Raw genomic sequence first — 23,297 nt, 5'->3', positions numbered from 1 at the left:
GGGACTACATCAAGGATGGTGCAGTTGTTCCACCTTTCCTTTTTTTTTTTTTTTTCCAAGACAGAGTTTCTCTGTATACCCTGCCTGTCCCCGGAACTCACTCTGTAGACCACGCTGGCCTTGAACTCAGCAATCTGCCTGCCTCTGCCTCCCAAGTGCTGAGTGGGATTAAAGGCGTGTGCATGCTGTTCTACCTTTCTGACACATGGAAGAAATTAAGAATTCACATTGTGAATTAAGGTTATGTCAGACATACAATTGCTGGTTCTGGTGTGCTTGTTTTTCTGTTCATTATCAAGAAATGTTTACTGAATACTCAACTGTGGTCAGACCCTTACTGGTCCAGCTCAGTGTATGTGATGAAGGTCACTATCCTCATGTTAGTTGGCCATGGGACAGGCAGAAAACAAATCACATGAGATGTTGATAGCATGTGTGATGGAAGTAAAGAGTAGGGCCAGAAAGCGTGACTGGGAAAGCCACTCCAGACAGGTGACTTGGGGCTCCAGGAGAGAGCTTGAACTTAGGAGCCAGTTAAGAGTGAAGGAGGAGGCACAGGCACACAGGCCTCAGACCACTGGGATCTTTGGGCAAGGGTTAGAGGGAGGCTGCTGTGGCTGAGACACTACAGTCTGGAGCAACAGAACAGTCACTCGGTGGATCTTGTGATGCTTTCATTGAGTACTGATTAGTGTTTATAGATCACTTGGCTGCTCATTAGCGCTGCTTCTAACCCCAGATCATTCCCAACAGTCACTTTTGTACTTTAGGGACTTACATTCTTGTTCAGCAACTGTGATTCTAAAGTGTCCCATAGTAGTTGGTTATTATTGATTCTTGGATGTGCAGCTGTAAAGACATTCTCACAAGTAGAGATAGCAGTTATTGCTACTTGATAGATGGAGACACCAAGGTGAAAAATAGAGGAAACTTTTTATTCTTATATTAAATCAGTGAGCCACATCTAGTTCATGGTGAACTGAGATTTCATCCTAGATGCTGTGCTTTCATACTCTGCTCTGTTGTTATGTCTCTTGCTGTAGATTGTCTATACTTTGGTAAACTGGAATCAAATGGCACAGGGTTCTGGTAGACTGTTTGCTCCTGGAAAACCACTCAGGTGTGATGTACCCACTGCAGCCTCAGCTAGGAGCAGTAGGGATGGTCACATGGTCTTGTGTCCATGTGTGGCCAGAAAAGTAGACTGCATAGGTAGGTGTTCTGAGGTCCTTAGGGAGCCACTCTTATTTTATTTTTTAAAAGGCTGTATTGAAGACAGGCTTATTGGGAAGCTGCTCTCAGGTGAATTCACTAGTCCCAAGGACTGAGGCCAAGGAAGTCACCATGGGGGTCTGGGGTGGGGGGAGAAGCAGCAGAGAGAAGAGAGTAGGGAGCCACTCTTGGCTTCATTTCACCGACTTCCAGCAACAGTCTGGAAAGGAGGCCTAGGGAAGTGTGAGCCCAAACATTTATTGAGTCATTTAAAGGTACTTCAAAATGATTATATGATTATATTTCTTGTTTAGTCAAAAAGGTACCCCATTATTTGTTCATCCAGGCAGAAAAGTACATCAGTTTGTTTTATCAGTGAATGTATCCAGCAAGTGCAAGTCACAGGTTTCTTTTCTCTTTCTCAGTTGTCCCTCACATCACTGATGCAATCCAAGAGTGGGTGATGAGACAGGCATTAATACCCGTAGACGAAGATGGCTTAGAACCTCAAGTGTGTGTTATTGAGGTTTGTATGATTCTTTTTTTTTTTTAAATAATGTTAGTTTTTACATTGTTCTTTTTTTTAAGATTTATTTATTTATTATATGTAAGTATATGTAGCTGTCTTCAGACACTCCAGAAGAGGGCATCAGATTACATTATGGATGATTGTGAGCCACCATGTGGTTGCTGGGATTTGAACTCCGGACCTTTGGAAGAGCAGTCAGTGCTCTTAACCACTGAGCCATCTCGCCAGCCCCCTTTTTTGGTTTTTCGAGACAGGGTTTCTCTGTGTAGCCCTGGCTGTCCTGGAACTCACTCTGTAGACCAGGCTGGCCTCGAACTCAGAAATCTTTCTGCCTCTGCCTCTGCCTCCCAAGTGCTGGGATTAAAGGCGTGCGCCACCACTGCCCGGCTTGTATGATTCTTGTCTCTGTGAACTAGTTCAGTCATTCCTCTCCTTAACCACCAGTAGGACTATGCCCAATGAAATCCCACCCTTCCATTCCTGTCCATGCAGTGTGCAGCAGCAGGTGGAATGGAGCTCAGGGGAAGCAATGCTGTCCCCACGGGTGCTCCCTTCTGTGTGTGCTGGATGATCTAACACTTGTGACTCGTAGTGGCAGGATACATTTCTGTCCCTCCCTTGATGTTGGCAGCCCTTTGCTTGCCTCTGGCAGAATTTATTTACCCTGTTACTGTCCTTTGCTTTGTTTCTGTTCTACTGTCCCTTCATTCCAGGACTGGAGTTCACAAGTCCCAGCAGTTTTGTTATAACTGGTAGTTTTTAAGTAATTTATACTTAAGGAGATACATATAGGTTTCACTCTGTCTGTCTATCCTTTGTGGCTCTCAAGTGAATTAAAGGTACCTAAGAATTACAGTTTAGTTCCTGGTACAGGTTTTTTTGGGGGGGTGGGGTGGGTGTTCAAGACAGGGTTTCTATGTAGCCTTGACTGTCCTAGAACTAGCCCTGTAGACCACACTGGCTTCTAACTAACAGAATTCTGTCTGCCTCAGCCTCTCAAGTGCTAGGATTAAAGGTGTGCCTAGCTCCTGGTACCTTTAAAACTGACTATTTTCCTAAAATGCTGTGGCAATATCTGCAATGTTCTTGGGGTTATCAAGAGATTCTAACCGCATCACCTTTGAGCATAAAGCAGTGTCTGAAGACTGACTTCTAAAGGGCTACTAGGCTTTTGTGGTCACACTGTAACTGGGCACTGAATTGAGAGACAGCACATGTTAGAGAGTCAACGATAACTTTTGACATGCTGTGTCCTTTCAGCTTGGTGGCACAGTGGGAGACATTGAAAGCATGCCCTTCATTGAGGCCTTCCGCCAGTTCCAGTTCAAGGTCAAGAGGGAAAACTTTTGTAATATCCATGTCAGTCTGGTTCCTCAGGTAAGCATGTGGTTTGGCTCTAATAGCTTTCAACACTGAAGGTGCTGGAAATAGGAAATAAAGAACTTCTGTGAGTCTATTAAAATCACATTCTTCTTTTTGTTTTGTTTTGTATTGTTTTTCACGACAGGGTTTCTCTGTATAGCCTTGGCTGTCCTGGAACTCACTTTGTAGACCAGGCTGGCCTCAAGAAATCCACCTGCCTCTGCCTCCCAAGTGCTGGGATTAAAGGCGTGCGCCACCACTGCCCGGCAAAATCACATTCTTATATTTAGTTATTTGGTGTGTGTGTTGGTGGATGGAGGACACACATGCTCATACCTGCTGAGCCTTCTTGCCAGTCTATGATATGAAAGATTAAATGGAAAACATTTAAAAAATGAAACAGGACAGTTGAAATTAAAGATGGTAGATTAAACTTGTATGCTTATCTTTACTATCTGTCAAAGTAAAATAATTTTTGAAGACAGAAATTTAAAAAAGATAGATGGCGTGGAGAACTGGTGGTAATAGAAGTAAGGAATTCACAAAGCTGCTGAAGGAGCAGCCTTGCAGCAGCAGATGTTGAGAAGTCACCCCTTTCCCGTGGACTCTCCAGAGTCTCGGGATGGGCACTGGGAGGCTGTCAGGCTCTTCTGGGAGTAGATACGAATTAGGGCTCACCGTAACTGTTGCTTTAGAAGAGGTGAACTACTTACTAATTTGCTTATGTGCTCATTCCAGCATCTGTGTTTCTTTCTTGCCATAAGATAGCCCTGGGAAGGGTTTCCTGACAGGCAGACACTATGGACAGTTGAGAGCAGTGATGCTGACCATAAATATGCCGGGTTGCTGAGATGCCTTGCTGTCTTCTACCTGCTGGTTTACAGAGTCTTCAGAGCCAGAGTGGGCCCCTCCACATGGGAAATCTGAGACCTATATATGACTAGCCTAGGAGAAGACACTTACCCTAAGGCTCCCCAGTCACCAGCCTGTCACTTATAGGGAACTTGTAGTTTGCTTAAGAATCAGCAGCCAGTGACTGCATGTGCTGGGCAGGAGCTAGATAAAGTAAGAGAAGAACATGAGATAGGCAAGAATTGAAGTTGGGTAAACAAAGATGAAAGTATGAAGGAGGGAGATTGAAAGAAGGGCAGAGACAAAATAGGAGAGAAGAGGTAAGAACATTAGAAGATTGGTTCAGATGTGTTAAATATAAAAGGATATCCTGAAAATTTACAACAAAGAAATGAAGAGAGAAGTGTAGCCTGAAGCAGGTTATCACGTTGTGGCTGGGGACCAAGAGTTACTGATTGGCTATGGTAATAGAACCATATTCCTTTGTGAATGTGTCATCTTGGCTGCTTTATCCTGAAACAACAGAGTTGAATATATATGAAAAGCCATATGATTCACAAAACTCAAAAAAATAGTAGTGGGTTTTGAGATAGACACTGTGTCATAATGTACCTCAGAGCAGCCTGGCCTCACTGTGTAGTCTAGGCTGTTGGCCTTGAACTTTTGGCATCCTAAGTGTTAGATAATGTACACGAGCCACGATGCAAGGCTCAAACCTAAAATACTATTAAAACTCTTTTCAGAGTTTTCTGACCTCTGCTCTGAACAAGGAAACTTCAAGATACAGATTGAAAAAGCCTATTGAGTGCTTACTATATATTGGGGGTAAAATGGCCAGCACTAAGGTTATTAGCTAGGAGAGTACAGAATAATGGAGCAGAAGGCCTCAAAGGCTCTAAGGAAAAAAAAGATCAGATGACAGTATGGCAAAATTAGAAGACAGCAGAAAGGCTTTAGTAGTGAGGTAGTGGTTTTTAACCTTTCTAATGCTGCAACCCTTTAATTCAGTTCCTCATGTTGTAGTAACCCCAATAAAATTATTTTGTTACTTTCTAACTAGTTTTGTTACTGTTAGGAATTGCATTGTAAATATTTGTTTTCTGATGGTCTTAGGTGACCCCTAAGGCACAAGTTCTAAGGGAAGGTCCTTTCTGAGAACTGTAAACCTAGCAGATTTGTCTTAAGTGTGGGAAGAGAATAAAGACACTTTAATATAGACAGAGATATGGCACATGACTTACCTGAACAGTTCTTTACATACTCAAAAGTGTACACAGCTGAAGAGGATGGTGTCATGGTACAGGACAGAGAGAGCTCCACAGAGCATGCCTTAGACAGGAGCTGAAAAGTAGCAGTGAAACGCAGCAGAAGACTTGAGTTAACATGGGGTTTAGCTCAATGGCAACCCTTGTCCTGAGTATGGGCAGAGCCCTGGTTCAGTTGTGCCCAAAATATAGATATAAGCAGAGACATTATTTGGAGGGTTTGGAGAGTGGGAGGACAGGGCCAAGTAGTACTGTCTGTTAAGCTGAACCCCATAGAACCAATAGACTCTAAAACATGCATGTGTGACTTCAATAGAAATCTAGGCTGAAGTGTACAACTGAATTATTCAGCAGTTTAAAGAAAAGTCATGCTAGGAATTTTTCCTAGAGAAATGAACCACTGTTTTTTTCCCTTTTGTAAAACAGCCAAGTTCAACAGGGGAACAGAAGACAAAACCCACCCAGAACAGTGTTCGGGAACTTAGAGGACTCGGGCTTTCTCCAGACTTAGTAAGATTTCCTAAGTCCCTGGTTTTGGTGTCGTCTCCCAATTCTAATTAAACTCTGGCCTGCATGGCAGGATGGACGTTTGTCAGCATGTGTTTGATGGTGGAGAAAATGTGCATCGGGTGGGGCTGGAGTTTGTGTGGACTTCCTGGGTCTTGCTTCTTGCTGCCCTCCATTCCTCCCAAGAACATTAAGGAGGAAAACCTGTCAGTTAGCTCTTCTAGTTCACTCATTTCTCCTTTGCTGTCTGTCATACTCTCCTTGGGATGTAGGAGTTTGGAGGAAAAAAAGAAAGATAGTGGTGTGTTTGTGGATCATGTGCACTGTGTTTAGAGCTGACATTTTCATCTCTATTTTAATTCCAGTTGTGAAAAAGCCCTACTTTGACCCTTCTTTCTGCTCAGAGTCTCTTGTTTTCTTAATTGCTAGGTGGTGTGCAGGTGCTCAAATCCTCTTGACACATCTGTGAAAGAGAAAATATCAATGTTTTGCCATGTGGAACCTGAACAAGTAAGTAAAATTTCAGCTCTGGAAATGGCTTTTTACTTCTTGCCTAAAGCCAGGACCACTCTACTTCTCCAGACTTGTTATGTCTTTGGTAAGAGACAGAAAACTGTCCCCTAGTTCTTAACACTTTTCCTCTCTTCTCCCATCCCTTGTTCTTTGTGCTGTTTGGCATGAATGTCTCTAGGGTTTCACCTTACTCCTTGTGCATGCTCATCAAGTTCTCCTGCCATTGAGCTATCTCAGGCCTGTATTTTTACTTTTGGTTCATTCTAGCCTTGACTTTATGCTTATCTAATCTTAGTCTCCCAAGTGCTGAGATTACAGGTGTATGCCCCCAACCTAGCCATTGCTTTGCTTTTGTGCTTCTGGTGCAAATCCATTTACACAGTGATACATGGTAAATAGGTGATCTCTTAAAAAAAGATTGCTAGAGAATGTAGTTTTGCCTTACTTAAGCCTGTATACCCAAGCCAGTTCAGACCAGATTAACCCTTCTAGTTTTCATACCCAGATATGTTGGGAGTTTCCTTGACTACAAACTGGCAGGGAAATTTACACTGTTGTTCAGAGATGGTAGTACATGTAGCTTGGTGCAGGTTGGAAGTTGAGGGAATCTGAGGCTGCTAGGTGAATTGTTTGAAGATGGGTGTATATGTATAATATGCACAAGTGAAGGAATGTGGTTGCTAAGTACATTATTAAAGGAGGGGTACATAACCCCAAACCAAATGTGGCTCCCAAGTTAAACTGTCTCCTGTTTCTCCTTGGTTCTTTTTTTTTTTTTTTTTTTTTTTTTTTTTGGTTTTTTTGAGACAGGGTTTCTCTGTGTAGCCCTGGCTGTCCTGGAACTCACTTTGTAGACCAGGCTGGCCTTGAACTCAGAAATCTGCCTGCCTCTGCCTCCCAAGTGCTGGGATTAAAGGCGTGTGCTACCACGCCCAATCTTTTTTTTTTTTTTTTTTTTTTTTTAATTTATTTTATGTGTTTGAGTGTTTTGTTACCATGCACAGTATGCATGCCTGGTACTTGTAGAGGTTAGAGAGGGCACTGGATCTGGAATTCGAGTTGCAGATGGTTGCAAGCTATCTTGTGGCTACTGGGACTTGAACAGAGGTGCTCTAGGTGAACAGCCAGTGTTCTTAACAGCTGAACCCTCTCTTTAGCCCCAACCAGTCATTCTTAACATCAAAATACCGGAGGCAACTAAAGAATAAAGAAAGGTTTATTATAGTTTAGAAACTGAAGTCTAAACAGCATAGTGCAGACTCTGGGAAGGACCTGTGGTGGCTGCAGGTAGAGTGCAGGAGTTTGAAAGATCACCTTTCTATTCCAGCTGCAGAGAGCTTGAGAGGCCAGATTCCTTATGGGAACTCAAGGGTTATAGGAAGAGTGTCGTAATTCCTTCCAAGGGCAGAATTCCCAGCATCTCAAGGACCTCCTACGCCTGGTCTTAAGAGTTCCCCAGCACCTTCCAGTTATGCTTGCTTGGGCTTGACTCTCCAGCCACATGGGCACTTGAAAGGCTCCAAACCATGTGGAAGCCATAGCACTAAGAATAGTCTGAAGGGGCCGGGCGTGGTAGCACACACCTTTAATCCTAGCACTTGGGAGGCAGAGGCAGACGGATTTCTGAGTTCGAGGCCAGCCTGGTCTACAAAGTGAATTCCAGGACAGCCAAAGCTACACAGAGAAACCCTGTCTTGAAAAAAACAAAACAAAACAAAAAAGGATAGCCTGAAGGAGATCAGAATGTGCAGGCAAGGCATTTCCAGATGAGAGTATGTAGAGTTTGTTTTACTGCTCCATGACTGAGGGTCAGGAGACAGCAGGCAAGCCCAGCTAACCTGGTGAAAACAGCAAAGCAGAGGCCTTAAAATGAGAGCCGTCCACTAGTGAAACTTGAAGGACATTGGTAAACAGGGCAGTTCATGGCATACATGGAGCAAGGGGAAAGTTCCTTGACCTTTACAGAAGACTTCTTCCATGAGGAATCAGGCCTTGGGATAAAGGCATCCAGGGCTGAGACGCCTATGCCAGCGGCTCCTTCTTAGGTTCTGTTTTATACTCAAACCACTGAGCATAGAATGATTTTCACTTTTTCACAGTGACCCTTTATTATTTTATTTCAGGTATTTGGGTCTTTATAAGTGAAGAGAGGGGAGATTCCTTTCTTTAGCAGAATTGACTTTCAGAAGAATTAATTCTCTGGATGTGGTGGCATGTGCCTTTAATCCCAGCATTTGGGAGGCAGAGACAGGTGGAATTTGATGCCAACTTGGTCTACAAAGCTAGTCCTAGAACACCCAAAACAAAACAAACAAAACCAGAAAATGTAGGGAAAAAACCCCCAAAAACCCAAAGCTGTAAAAACTCTTCTGATTTTTCAGAGGTGAGCACCCCCTTAGTTAGGACAGATTTGAATCTCAGATCTTTTGCCTGTCTTAAACATTGGATTTTTTTGTCACGTTTTAAGAGGTTAGTTTGAATGTGATCTTTTTGTCAGGTATGTGATGTGCAATGTTTTCTCAGCCTCTAGTTTGCTTTTTTAAGCTCTTGGTGTCCCACAAAAGCTTTTAAATGCTCAATTATTTCTTTTGTGGGTTGTGCTACTTTCTGGCTATTTGGGAAGTTTGCTTAATCACAATAATGAAGATTTATACCAGACACATCTTGAGTTGGTGTCTGTGTTTGATAAGGAGTAAAAAGTCATTTTTTTGTGTGTGTATTTCCAGGTATGCAGCTCTGTTTGTTGAAAGGGCCATCTTGTGATAAGTATTCTTTTGCATTGTATATGAGAGTTGTTTTATAAACTTTAGATTTATATATATAGACTTCATAGGTTTTGTTAACTATAGTGGATGATATTTTTAAAAATTGTATTCTTGATTTGGAATGGCCCACACATGAGGCACTGTACTGATTTCTTTTGATTCATGGTCTAGCATCCTACAAACATTCAGTTAGACACAGATAACTGTAAATTCTTGTCTTTTATGGGCACACACAGGCAGTAGTGACACACTTAGGTAGTTGTTTTTGGTTTTTCAATGGGTGACATCTTGGTACCTGAATAGTGACTGGGGCCATCTTCTTGTTTTTAGTTCCCTAGACTTGACAGTAAGCAGGTAGCAAGTGTCAGGCTGAGGCTGTTTTCCATTTTCAGAATTTCCCTAATCATAATTTACCTAGAATTTTTATTATGAACATGTTCTGAATTGTAGTTTTCTGACTTGTAATTGTTTGTGCCCACAGAGATGATCCTTTTTAATACACTGTGTGGCACGTTTCATTGTTACTCTTATTACTAGCAAATACTCATTGTACAGAAAGATAGACTGTTTTTAAAGATAGTATTTCCATAAGTTTATATCCTGAATTTTAATAGCATTTATTTATTTATTTTAAAATTTATTTATGCTTTTTGAGATAGGGTTTCTGTGTAGCCCTGGCTATCCTGTATCTCACTCTGTAGATCAGGCTGCCATTGAATTCACAAAGATCCTCCTGCATCTGTTTTCCAAGTATTGAGATTAAAGGTGTGTGTGACCACTGCCTAGCTTGAATTTATACTCCCACCCCCTTTTTAAAAATTTGTTTCCCACTTCCTTTACCTACTGTGTGAACCTTCTTTTTTCATGTACTGTATGTCTCCTAACGGGAGAGTTGCCAAATTCCATTTTAAAATGGTCCAATGTGGTAGATTTCAAATTTGACTGCACATTGCAATAAGTGGGGAGCCTCTGCCTTCAGAGACCATGATCTGATTGGTTGTGGGTACATAGGCTTAGGATTCTTACAAACCCCCTCAGAGGTTCTTCTGTACAGATGAGTTTGAGAACCACTGATCTGTTTGTGGATTCAGGAACAGGTCCTCTGTGGGTATACTTTCATTTTTGTATTATGAGATAGCCTAAGTCTAGACTCCTGGGTGCAGGAATTACAGGCATGTACCATCCCATCTGGCTCTCTTATAAGGATTTTTGCATTCATATTCATAATGGCCTAGCCACTAATTATTTTCTATTCTTGAATCAGTTTCAGAAGTTTATCTTTTTCTAGAAAATTACCTTTTTTGTTCCAAATTAAAGTGTCACTCCACCCCCAAGGTCATATAGATATAACCAAAGTTACTTGCTTTATTTAAGCACCTATTAAATCACTTTTTTTTTTTTTTTAAATGACAGGTGATCTGTGTTCATGATGTTTCATCCATCTACCGGGTACCCTTGTTGTTAGAAGAGCAAGGGGTTGTAGACTACTTTCTTCGGAGACTTGACCTTCCTATTGAGAGACAGTCACGAAAGATGCTGATGAAATGGAAAGAGATGGCAGACAGGTTTGCCTCCTCACATGCAATTGGGCGCACATGAATTCATCTTTTGCAGGGGTTCCACCATGCTGTAATAATAAATTAGCACTCCTAATAGAAAAGGTGCTTGGTAGGAGGAGAGGTCAGAAAGCTAACAAGGATTTTATGTCAGCATGTGGTCACAGCACAGAGGAGGAGGCCTGGCCAGGCGGGGCCTCTTCCCAGGCCTCAAGGCAGAGAGTTCAGATTAAAATATTATCTCTCAGCAGCTCAACAGCACCACTAGCAGCCCAGGGGCAGAGGGATACACATATTCCCAGAGCCCCTATGAATGCTGGCATTAGCTGCAGTGCTCCTGTTGTGTTTCTGTTATCTAAGCGGAGTTTAGGAACATTCCATTCACTCTATAGAAAAGGGCTCAACAGGTGTGGGCTGCTGCCACCTTACCCTAAAGCTCTGAGATTGTGTCATGGTGTAGAGCAGGGTGAACCTAACTGTAGTTGGGACATCACTGTGGTGGTGGTGTTTGTTTAGGGTTTTTTTTTTTACACACACACTCCCCCCCCATAGCCTTTTTTTTTTTTAAATGACATTTATTTATTTTGGTTATGTTTGTGTGCTTGAATGTGTGCGTGCCACAGTGTGTCTGTGGAGGTCAGAGGACAACTTGTGGGGATCTGCTTTTTTCTTTTCCCTTTCCATGGGTTCTGAGGATAGAGCTCAGATCTTCACACTTGTATGGCAAGTGCTTTTAACCACTGAGCAGCCTCATTAGCTCTAGTCCCACTTCCTTTGCAAAGCCTGCCCAGTTGATCTGAGGGTCATTTTTATTGTCCTGTGCACAGACTGAGGTGATCATCTCTGGTTCTCGTCTTCCCAGGCATGTTTCCTGTTTCATGTCATTTTAGTCTCCTGATGGCATGGACATTACACGTAACTGTCTTGGTTTTTATTTGCTAGGTATGACCGCTTGCTGGAGACCTGCTCGATCGCTCTTGTGGGCAAATACACCAAATTCTCAGACTCGTACGCCTCTGTCATTAAAGCGCTAGAGCACTCTGCATTGGCCATTAACCACAAGCTGGAGATCAAGGTAAGGACGTGGGGGTGGGTATAACCAAGGAGGAAATGCAGACAGTGTGTTTATGTGCTTTAAGCATTTAAGAGGTGTTTTGGGTGTATGTGGGTCGGTGTTTGTGTACCATGGTATACATATGGAGAAGACAGTTTGTAGAAGTCACTTCTTTTCTTCCACAATGTCAGTTTTAGGGATTAAGCTAGGTTGTTGGGATTGGTCAAAGACTCAAGCTTACCTGCTTTGTGGCTTTTGGAGCTCTGCATTCACTTTTAGGGATAAGAAAGATTTATATTGGCTGTTGGCTCCAAGAAGACACTAGAATATCTTTCAGAAATAATGAAAAGGCCTTAGTGTTTGGGTCTGACTGTCAGTCCGTATGGAATGGGAGGGCCTGGTGGACATAGCTACCATGCACAGCTGAGGGCACTGCCTAAGATCCCTTTCCCAGTAGCTGCTCTGATGAGATGTCAGTACAGGCTTCTAGCAAATATCATGGTTAAGGACACAAGACTACAGGCCTCTGATGCTGGCTTTGGCGCCCAAGTGCTCTGTGACCTTGGATAGCTTAACTTCAGGCCTCAGTTTCCTTTAAAAGGGGAGCTCATGAAGCTGCGCCCACAGTTGGTGTTAAGGTTTCCTGCCTGCTTCTCCACACAGTTCTATAATAATTGAGTGTGCTGGCACATAGGTTCCTATAGCGTGGTATATGGGTTAAGAAATGGAAGAGCCCAGTTTACTTACCTTGACTCCTTTTGGGGGGCAGGGAGGTCGCTAGTTCTTTTCATAATTAATTTATTTTAACTATTTGAGGTTAGCTTGTGGCTACCATATGTTCAGTGGTGGAAGCTGAGAGAAGAATAAAGAATAAAAAGTCCTGACTTTTTAGGGATACTGAGGTTCTCAGACATAGAACACCTAGGAAAGAGGTTCAGCTGCCTTGAGGCTGAAAAGGGTTGGGACGGCACCGGGAAGGAAGACTGTCAGGGGCTTGGGGATGAAGACTATTTGGGACTTCAGTATGGGGAGGGTCTGTAGGTAGTGGTGAGGACATGAACTGGGTCAGCATAGATTTTACCCTGAGGTTTGGGAAATAACAATTAGACAGGGGAGATTAGGAACAGTAGCAGAAAGAACATTATTTTCAAAATAGTCGAAAGACTTTAAGAGAGAATGCTACAAGAAATAAACCAGATATAATTTGAGTAGTTTTTAGGTCAAACAATTGAGAAAGGTAGGATCAGAACTTCAAGGTCATCTTTAACTTCATTGCATTAGAATCAAATACTGCTAAAATGCTCATATCTTATTATAAATAATTATGCTATCTGTATTATAAATGATACGCCATACTTCAATTTGAGTTTGAATCCAGCTTTGAATATATGTGAAAATATGCGACCTGCCTCAAAAAGGAAAGGGACAGGGAAGGAAGGAAATTGTAAAATAAGATGCTTGTGAGGACATGCTTGGCACTTGGTTTTCACAGAAATAATTGCCAGTGAATTCAAATGAGCTGGCGGCACATACCTATAAGGTGGCTGAGAGGACAGGGGACCTCGTGCTTTGCTTCCAGGAAGGCATGGTAAAGGTGCACTGCTTTAGAGGTGACAGTTTTATATAAAAGCAGAGTGGCACACAGGTATTTATTCAAGAGAAATGAAAATGTTTTGGGCTGAGGAGGTAGCTCAGTTGACTGAGTTCATTTTCCAGCACCACATAAAACTGGGCATGGTGCTGTGCCTGCCATTTCAGCACTTGGGAGATAGAGGACGGATCAGAAGTTCAGGGTCATTCCCAGCTACATAAGGCAAGTGGGCTATATGAGACCTTGTTTAAAAAACAACAGAACAAAAAACTCAAACCTAAAACAACACAAAAAGATTTTATTATACAAGTGGATACAGGCATACCCACCTCAAGTTTGGAAACAACCTAAATGTCTCTATCAGTCAGTGTGTAGAGTGTGATGAGTTTATGAAGTTGAAATTGATTCAGCAATACAGAGAAGCAAACATCTCATAGTGCAGCAGCATGGATGGATATCAGACAGCCTGAACAAAAGAAGCCGGGCTCAACACTATAGATAGCTGCATGGTTCCATTTACATGCCATCAGATCCCATTACAGATGGCATGTTCTAGAATAGACATGGAGTTGTATGTAGAAGAGGCAAGTCCAGTGTGTGGTGGCAGAATCAGCCCTGTGGTTGTCTAGAATTGAGAAGCCAGGAACAGCTGTCCCTAGGCTGAAAAGGCCTTTTGGTATTATGTCTTTGACTGGTGGGGTGCATTCTGTCTTCATGTGGTAGATATGTCCTAAGTCAGGATCATTATTGCTGTGATGACGCCATGACCAAAGCAACTTGGGAATGAAAGGTTCATTCAGCTCAAACTGCCACAGCACAGTTCATCATCAAAGGAAGCCATGACAGGAACTCAAGTAGGGCAGGCCCCTGGAGGTAGCAGTTGATGCAGAGGTTATGGAGGGGTGCTGTTACTGGCTTGCTCATCCTGCGTTACCCCACAGAACCCAGGATCATGAGCCCTGGGGTAGCACTGCCCACAATGGGCTCTGCTTTCTCCCATCAATCACGTCGAGCATGGAAGTGCTCCACGGGCACCTACAGCCTCGTTTGTTTGTTTGTTTGTTTGTTTGTTTGTTTATAATGTATGAGTGCACTGCAGTTATCCTCAGACACACCAGAAGAGGGCATCAGATCTCATTACAGATGGTTGTGAGCCACCATGTGGTTGCTGGGATTTGAACTCAGGTCCTATGGAAGAGTAGTCAGTGCTCTTAACTGCTGAGCCATCTCTCCAGCCTCTCTAACATGTTTATATCTTACTGTTCATAAGTCATGTTTTGAAGCAGATAGAAAAAGGGAGAAAAAAAAAAAGAGCCAGGCAGTGGTGGCACATACCTTTAATCCCAGCACTCGGGAGGCAGTGGCAGGCGGATTTCTGAGTTCGAGGCCAGCCTGGTCTACAGAGTGAGTTCCAGGACAGCCAGGGCTACACAGAGAAACCCTGTCTCGAAGTCCCCACCCCCACCCCACCCCCAATAAATGAAAACCAGCTGACAAACTAACCACTGGAGTTCTGGTGGCCTGGGTAGAGTGTCATTTTTGTCTCCTCCAGTGGCTTACTTGTAAGAGGATCTAAACACTCTGAATGGAATGTGTAGAACCAAATCAAAGGCTAAATAGTTGGAAAGGAGAATTTAATTATGTTGTCACTTTAAAACTGAAATGAAGGGAGATGGAACATTGATAATGTTACTTGAAAGTTGAGAGTATGGTTGGACTCATAAGTTGCTGTTTCTCTGCCTGCCTTGGTGCACTAGTACATCGATTCCACAGACCTGGAGCCAAGTACCCTGCAGGAAGAGCCTGTGCGCTACCATGAGGCATGGCAGAAGCTCTGCAGTGCTCAGTAAGTAGCCTTCTCTGTCATGGTGCTCGTGCCAATGAACTTGGACCTGTGCTTCTAGTGCTGAGGGAGGTCATTGCCTGTAAAAATGTCTTTAATGACTAGACTGCCTAGTAAATGGCATAAGTTATAAAAAAAGTGCAGCTCACCATTATAGTTGGATAAGAGGAAAACATTTTCATTATTTTGATTCTTGCTATGTATATCTTTTTTTTCTCTTTAAAAAAGATTTTATTTATTTCATGTATGTGAGTACACTAGCTGTTTTCAGACACACCGGAAGAGGGCATCAGATCCTATTACTGATGGTTGTGAGCCACCATTTGGTTTTTGGGATTTGAACTCAAGACCTCTGGAAGAGCAGTCTTATCATGTAGCTTAAAGATTTTTTTTCATCCTGGTTATTTGATGAGTTGCCATCAGTTGAGTCTCATAAATTGTTTTGGTAGCTGCTGCTATTACTACAACTACTACTACTACTGTTTTCTTTCTCTCTCTCTCTTTATTTTATGTATGTGAGTACACTGTAGCTGTCTTCAGACACACGAGAAAATGGCATCAGATCCCATTACAGATGGTTGTGAGTCACCATGTGGTTGCTGGGATTTGAACTCAGACCCTCTGGAAGAGCAGTCAGGGCTCTTAACCACTGAACCATCTCGCCAGCCCTCTTTTTGTTTTCTGAGACATGGTTTCTTTGTTTAGCCCTGGCTGACCCGTAACTGTAGTCTGGTCTTAAATTTAGATATCTGCCTGCTTCTGCTTTCCAAGTGCTGGGATTAAATGAGTGTGCTACCATGTCCAGTTAGTTTATTTTTTTAAATAGTAAAAACTAACGGGGTTTCTGCTTAGATGCTTGGTCAGTGTGGCACACTGCTGAGGAAATTCCCCTCACAGAATCTAAGAGGAGTGTTGGAATTGGGGGAAGAAAAGTGAACTGATTGTATGTCCAACACACCCATAGTCTGGTACTTAGGGAGTTGAGGCAGGAGGATTGTGAGTTTGAAGCCCGCCTGGGCTATGCTGAAAGACCCATCTCAAAAAAGAAATATGAATAAAGAATTTGGGGGAAGGGCAGTAACAACATTGTTGTTATAGACCATTCTCTGTTGGTGTGATGGTGCTCATGTCCTTGTTTGCATTAAGCTCCTTGTATTTATAAGCACAGAAAGTGCATCCACAGTCTTCGTGACAGTGCAGGCTGAGCTAGACGGGAAGTGAGTTCAGGACCTCAGTGTCTTGGCAGTGACTTCTTTGACATGACTGAGGGCTGGATTATCTGATAAGGGAATTTGCTCTGCGGTCTTTTCTCTGCAGTGGAGTGCTGGTTCCAGGAGGATTTGGTGTTCGGGGAACAGAAGGAAAAATTCAAGCAATTGCTTGGGCTCGGAAACAGAAGAAGCCTTTTTTGGGTAAGCCTTTTTGTGCTCTCTTCATGCTGACAAAGAAGAATGAGTGGAAAGGAATTTTCTGGGGGAAATTCAATTACATTTATTTATGTATGTGTGCATAGGCCCGTGCCATGACATACATGCAGAGGTTAGAGGACAACTTGCCAAGGTCTGTCCTCTCCTATCATTGGTGTCTCAGGAATTGAACTTAGGTCATCAGGCTTGGTGGCAAGCACCTTTACCTACTGATTCACAGTGTGGAAAGTTTAAGAGCTGCATGCAGATGACAGGGAATTTTGCAAAAGTGGACTCTTAGGTAGGAAGTAACTGTTGCAGTACATGTAAGACTGGACTTGGTGTTCTCATTTGGCAAACCAGCCAATAACTGGGCCAAGTGATTTTGGATGCTTCCTGTTGCCACAGATTTAGGCAGTTTTCAACTTGATCAATTTGGAAATGAGAACTTAGTGAGAGAGGATTAGGGACTTGGATTCTAAGGTACTGAGTATAGAGTCTTTAACTGAGTAGCTTTGCAGAACCCTGAATTTTCATGAATGTGTAGGTCCTGTTTTTAATTTAGTACAGGCAACAGCTTTGGGTGTTTCTTACATTGTGTGATTTCCACTTAGGGTACAAGACACTGACAGGCTGGGACATGTGGGAATTGCCCTCTCATATGAGAGTGACTTTTTTTCCTTTCTTGGAAGGTGTGTGCTTAGGAATGCAGCTAGCAGTGGTAGAATTTTCAAGAAATGTGCTGGGATGGCAAGGTAAGTGTATGTTTAGCAACTGATTCCTGGAGGGCCCGATAGCCATTGTGTGCTGGTGGTTGGGAGCTGTGTGCATGATGCCTGCTTTCTCAGCATTTCTTAGTGTTCAGTGAACTGGGTATCTTGTTCATAGGGAATCACTCTACTCATGTCTGAGGGAGCACCAAGCAAGCAAGCAGGCCTTTGGCTACTGACCCCCCTGCTTTTCTTATCTCAAGATTCTCACTTTGAACACAGTAACTACTACCCAGATGGTACCCAGCAAGAATCCACTAGTCTACTGAACGGCTGTGCAGTTATAGACTTGGGCTCAAGTTCTGGCTTTATCACTAATTGTGGGTAGTTTTAGGCAACTTTCTGTCTTCTGTTGCTTGTAGAATGGGCATCAAAGTGATTCCGACTTCACACAGTTGTAAAAAGTAGGTGAAGGTGCTGGAGATTGTTAAGCAGTTACAGACTGTCTTCCAGAGGACCCAGGTTCAAATCCCAGCATCAACATGGTAGCTCACATCTGTAACTCCAAGATCTGATACTCTCACATAGATATACATGCAGGCAAAATATTAATGTGCATTAAAAAAAAAAGTAGGTAAAACCAGGTGGTGGTGGTGCATGCATTTAATTTCTGTGAGTTCAAGGCCAGCCTGATATACAGGTTGAGTTCCAGGATAGCTGGGGCTACACAGAGAAACCCTGTCTCGAAAAAAACCAAAAGAAAAAGTAAGAGAAATAGTATAAATAGTCCCTAGCAGTTCCTGGCAGATCCAAACTGCTTAGATAGTGTAATATCCACCTCTAACTGGATTGACCGTGGGAGCACATCCAGAGGTCACTGGCTTCTCAGAGCCATTTTTGAAGCTGCTACAAATGGAGCAACCTGTAGGTATGGAAAAACTGTCTGGCTTAGGCAGTGAGATGGGAAGGTTCCCTGGTCTGGGATGACTGGAGCACTCTCACAGCACCTGCTCAGGCTCTTGCCTCTCTACAGGGTCCCACTGGGCATGTGGTTGTGATGTGGTTATCGGGGTTTGGACCCAGGCAGGGGACAGAACCTTACATGAAAACTCAAGTGCACACTGCTTAGGGCTTGATCTATTGCCTTTTTTGTCTACTGGCTTTGCTTATGGTTAGTACATTTCATAAAATAAAGAAAGGTTGTTTGTTGAAGTCAGTAACATTCCCAGCTGTTTCAGAGACTGGGGCAGGAGGATCACAGAAATCTGCCTACAGAGTGAGTTTCATGACAGCCTTGACTATATCGAGACCCTGTCTCAAACTAAACATGGAAAAAGGCTGGGCATGATCAGCCCTGGATTCAGTATCAGTACTGCAAAGAAAAATAACAAACCAATTAATTCCTAACTTAGCCGAGGATGACAGCGTGTATATTAGATGCTCAGAATGAAAGAAAAGGCAGAGAGAGCAGTTCTTGTTCATCTCAGAGAAGCTATAGCAAACTGAAAAAACTAATGTAAGAACTGTTACTAAAGAAACATGGTGCTGGGCGTGGTGACACATGCCTTTAATCCCAGCACTTGGGAGGCAGAGGCAGGTGGATTTCTGAGTTTGAGTCCAGCCTGGTCTACAGAGTGAGTTCCAGGACAGCCAGGGCTACACAGAGAAATCCTGTCTCAAAAACCAAAAAAAAAAAAAGAAACACGGTAAGATGATTTTGGTCTACTTTGTGCCGCTTGATTTCAGCTTTCAGAAAGCTGAAAATTTACCTGTGTTTGTTGTCTTATCTTAAAAATGTTGTTCCCGGAAGGGGAAAACAGTGTGATTATATTTTAAAGTTACTATTTTTCCATTCCTTTTTTTTTTTTTTTCCTTTCTTTTGAGACAGTCTGTGTAGCTTTAGCTGGCCTAGAACCCTATGTATTCTTGAACTCTCAGAGATCCATCTACCTTAGTGCTGGAATTAAAGGAATGTGCCACCACACCTGGCTATTGGTACCCCATAGTTTTCTAATAATTTTTCTTTATTTTGTGCAAATGAGTGTTTTGCCTGCATGTATGTAAGTGCACTCTGCCTGCCTGGTGTCCATGAAGGCTAGAAGGCACTGGATCTTCCAGAACTGGGTCCTCTGTAAGAAGAGCAGTGAGTGCTTTAAGTACTTGGCCATTCTCCCTAAACTGTAATCATCAGCTTTAAACTGAGAGAGCTCATGATTTGAAGCTTAGCAGGAAACTAGTAACTAAGGTTTTGTTTATAGTTTCATGACTCAATTCTGTTTAACTTTTCAGATGCCAATTCTACAGAGTTTGACCCCAAGACTAGTCACCCTGTGGTGAGTCAAGCATTTGAGCCTCTCGGGCTTAGAAGGGGTGGAAGGGCATCTGTGAAGCAGGGGATGGCAGTCAGGCAGTGAGACCACTGTGTCCCAAAGCCCCTTCAGACCTGACAAGGACCTTTTCAGTTTTCACCTAATTCCTCACCAGTCTTTCCAGGTTACATTGGAAGTCTTTAAATGATAGGTTTGCTCCCTGATAGCAAGAGAATTATCCTCACATCCCCTCAGCTCCTGGTGGGAAGCACGTGTGAAGGCTTGCTGCCACTGTTCTCAGAGCTCCATATTTTAACAATTCATGGTCTTCTCAGTGCCAGTCCTGGAGGGTAGACAGGTTCAGGATTAACGAGCTAAGGGGTGGTGATTTCTTTAGTGGCAAGCAAAGCTTTCCAGGCTATACTCCTGCTGTTGATCACCAGGGGCCTGGGGCCTGGGGCCTAGTCAGCCTGTGGTGGTACTGAGGCTCACTAGGTACAGGCAGTGTCTTTGTCTTTGAATTCCTAGCCCATGAATGACAGGCATGCTTAGGCATTTGCTTTTTCAGTACTCAGCAAATGCTGAGCATTGATTGTATGTGAGCTACTGTTTTTGTCACTGAGGATACTGTGACAAGCTGGACATGGTTTTTGATCTTATTGACTTAGCTTCTGCATATTTGTTCTAAAGTTGAAGTTTTGTTAATGTAAGAACAATGGTGGGGTGAGGGAGTGGAATACAGGGAGGCTTGGAGGGGTTTAAAAGGTACTCAGATGACTGTAGCAGCCGCCTCTGGGGTACCAGTCTACCTGTTCACAGACTTGCTAGTCACTGCTGGTCTAGAGAATGGCTGTGTAATGATTAGTCCTGTGTCCATGTTGCTATGCCACAGCATAGAGCCTTTGGCATCACAAGTGCTAGGGCAGGGGATAGCATCATAAGGAGGCTGAAGGCCGGGCGGTGGTGGCGCATGCCTTTAGTCCCAGCACTTGGGGGGCGGAGGCAGGCGGATTTCTGAGTTCAAGGCCAGCCAGGGCTATACAGAGAAACCCTGTCTCGAAAAACAAAACAAAAAACCAAAAAAAAAAAAAAGGAGGTGGGGGGGGGGGAGGCTGAAGCATTGAGTTCCTGCCCTGGAGGGCTCTACTTGGGGAAGGAGGTCTGGCTCTAGCAGAAGCAAAGTTTGGTAGTCAGACTTGTTTTCTGAATATCTCTAGGTTATAGACATGCCAGAACATAACCCTGGGCAAATGGGTGGAACCATGAGGCTGGGCAAGAGGAGAACCCTGTTCCAGACCAAGAACTCAGTCATGAGTAAGTTGTTTCACATGAGTCTGGCTTTTGTCCTGGTCTGTGCAGGACATGTGGGATAGGTGGTTCTAAAGCTCCAAAGAGCCAGGCCAGCCTTTTCTTGGCTATGTGGCTACTTTTGCATTTCTTTCCTCCTCCTCATCTCATGCTTGTTTAGGATGTATGGTGTTAGCTAGATGAGCTATGGTAGTGCATCTGGGCCCTTGGGTGTGGGTAGATTAACAGAACAGGCCATTAGGTTAAAGCCATTGTAATCTGTGGTTACTTTCTTAAACTACTAGTAAATAGAACTATGTGGAATTTGGTGATTTTTTAAAAAAAAATCAGTTTCACATAAATATGTTTTATTCTAACAAATAGCAGTTGTGGTTAAAACTTCGGGGGAATTGGATGAGGAAAATGCCCCTACAAGTCTTGCCCAATGGGAACACCTCTCCTTTAACCATTGGTAGAGGTGCCTGGGGTTCCAGTCCAACTAGTTTGAGAATCACTTGAGTACCATTTTCAGGATCTTCCATCTATGCTGTTCTGTGGGTTTGGGGTCTCAGTTGGAGTAACTGCGGAGTGGGTCAGTGAGCACCCCATATGCACACACTGCACTTGTTCATCTACAGTCACCACATACCAACTAGCTTTTCATTTCCCTTCCCCACAGTGTTCTCAGGGACCTGGTTTTCTTGGAGGGCCTGGCCTGTCTTTGGTGTTTCCCAACAGCACAGTGCTTATCATTTAGCAGTGATGTGTTCGAGGGAGGTGGTGAAACTTTGTTTTTGATGTGGTTCTTGGTTTGGACAGAGGAGCCAGAGGCCCAGGAATTCTTCTGAATTATATCAAGAGCAGGCAAATGTGGCTAGCAGAAGTTTGGTAGCCTGATTTACTTACATAATAAGTGTGAATTGGGAATAGTTAGTAGTTTGCATAGACTGTGTGCAGGTCTAAGTCCTAAATTGCCTGGTTTTCTTCAGGGAAACTCTATGGAGACACAGACTACTTGGAAGAAAGGCACCGCCACCGATTTGAGGTGAGGATATGAGCCTGTTCCTTCCATTACTTTGCAAAGAAGGTAATAGAGAGGCCAGAACAATGCTTTCCTGTCCCACCAGGTGAACCCAGTCCTGAAAAAGTGCTTGGAAGAGCAAGGCTTGAAGTTCGTTGGCCAAGATGTGGAAGGCGAGAGGATGGAGATCGTGGAGTTGGAAGGTGACTGTCTGGGTAGTGCTAACTCAGTGGACAGAGTGCAGTGAGGTTTTCTTGGTGTGTGGGAACAGAACAAGTTGTCCCCATCTGCAGCACAGCACTTGGAGAGCTGAGGGACGAGGAGGATAAGTTCTATGTCACCCAGGGCTACAGAGCCAAACGCAATTTCAAGAAAAAGAGAAGTGTGCTGCGCTTTCTCCTGAACTGGTGTTGAGGAGGAGGCTGCAGTGTCAGGGGAGGGGCTTCTGACATGGCTGCAGAGGCAGGAGGCACATACCTATGTACGGTTTCCACAGCAGGCATGCAGCATGAAGACCTAGCTGGAATGAGTGCTAACTCCCTTTTAGCTTTCACGTGAACAGTAGTTTAGCCTGTGCAAGTGACAGGATACTCGGATGGGACTCTGGAGAGCAGGGACCGAGCTTTGAGTTACACAGTGTGTAGCAGTGTCAGCTGACTCCTTTTCCTACATTTCAATGATAGACATTTTCGAATGCTAATTGTTCCTTCTGAATTTGTGTTGCAGATCATCCATTTTTTGTTGGAGTGCAGTATCACCCCGAGTTCCTGTCCAGGCCTATCAAGCCCTCCCCACCCTACTTTGGCCTCCTCCTGGCCTCTGTGGGGCGGCTCCCACATTACCTTCAGAAAGGTTGCCGGCTCTCACCCAGGTGGGGATGCTAACTCATCACAGTGAGGTTCTACACAGTCCTGAGAAAAAGCCATAGGTGCCACGGCCTGGTCATTGTGTAGGTGACCACATACTCCTTGATGTGCTGTGAAGGCTCCTATTGTTGCCTTGGGGTTTTGTTGTTAGGCTGCCCCTATCTTGCTGGCCAGGCTTCATCTTTGTAGTTGCTGGGTTCTGTTTTTGCTGCTGAGCATTTCCTGTCCATGGCAAGTGGGTCACAACCAGGTAGACATGTGCCCTATCTGAGACTGGTGTCTCTGGGTGGTTAGTATATTAATGTTGAGCTACTGGGGAGGGGCTGCATTTCCTGCAGCTAGAGGAAGGAGTTCCCGCCACAGCCTCAAGTATGTGGAGAGATGGCTGCCACATGTGCACACGTGCTGCATATAACCGTGGTTGCAAAGGTGGGGAAGTAAAGTGAGTCCCTGACGGGAGCTGAGTAACCCTTCTCAATTCCACAGGGACACTTACAGTGACAGAAGCGGGAGCAGCTCCCCCGACTCGGAAATCACTGAACTCAAGTTTCCATCAATAAGTCAGGACTGATCTGGTAAGTGACTTTAAAAAAACAAGTTATTTATACACTGTAGCTGTCTTCAGACACACCAGAACGGGGCATTGGAT

General features: G+C 43.7%; 1 protein-coding gene across 2 annotated transcripts in view; it reads left to right on the top strand.

The window, feature by feature from the left end:
• Positions 1-23,297, top strand: part of Ctps (cytidine 5'-triphosphate synthase) — a 30,409-nt gene that overhangs the window by 5,761 nt on the left and 1,351 nt on the right. For both annotated transcript variants that reach the window (NM_016748.2, NM_001355491.1), the window contains exons 4-18: positions 1,638-1,738; positions 3,002-3,118; positions 5,647-5,730; positions 6,157-6,237; positions 10,419-10,570; positions 11,504-11,636; positions 14,964-15,052; positions 16,367-16,461; positions 17,148-17,210; positions 19,455-19,498; positions 20,692-20,788; positions 21,751-21,806; positions 21,889-21,985; positions 22,509-22,653; positions 23,135-23,223. In NM_016748.2, the coding sequence (NP_058028.2) occupies positions 1,638-1,738; positions 3,002-3,118; positions 5,647-5,730; positions 6,157-6,237; positions 10,419-10,570; positions 11,504-11,636; positions 14,964-15,052; positions 16,367-16,461; positions 17,148-17,210; positions 19,455-19,498; positions 20,692-20,788; positions 21,751-21,806; positions 21,889-21,985; positions 22,509-22,653; positions 23,135-23,219 (1,439 nt within the window). In that variant the 3' untranslated portion in view covers positions 23,220-23,223. The remainder of the gene's footprint in view (positions 1-1,637; positions 1,739-3,001; positions 3,119-5,646; positions 5,731-6,156; positions 6,238-10,418; positions 10,571-11,503; positions 11,637-14,963; positions 15,053-16,366; positions 16,462-17,147; positions 17,211-19,454; positions 19,499-20,691; positions 20,789-21,750; positions 21,807-21,888; positions 21,986-22,508; positions 22,654-23,134; positions 23,224-23,297) is intronic.

Source organism: Mus musculus, chromosome 4, assembly GCF_000001635.26.
Source record: "Mus musculus strain C57BL/6J chromosome 4, GRCm38.p6 C57BL/6J".
Classification (NCBI taxonomy): domain Eukaryota; kingdom Metazoa; phylum Chordata; class Mammalia; order Rodentia; family Muridae; genus Mus; species Mus musculus.
The sequence above is the reverse complement of the archived record's forward strand: the minus strand, read 5'-3'. Positions and strand labels throughout refer to the sequence as shown.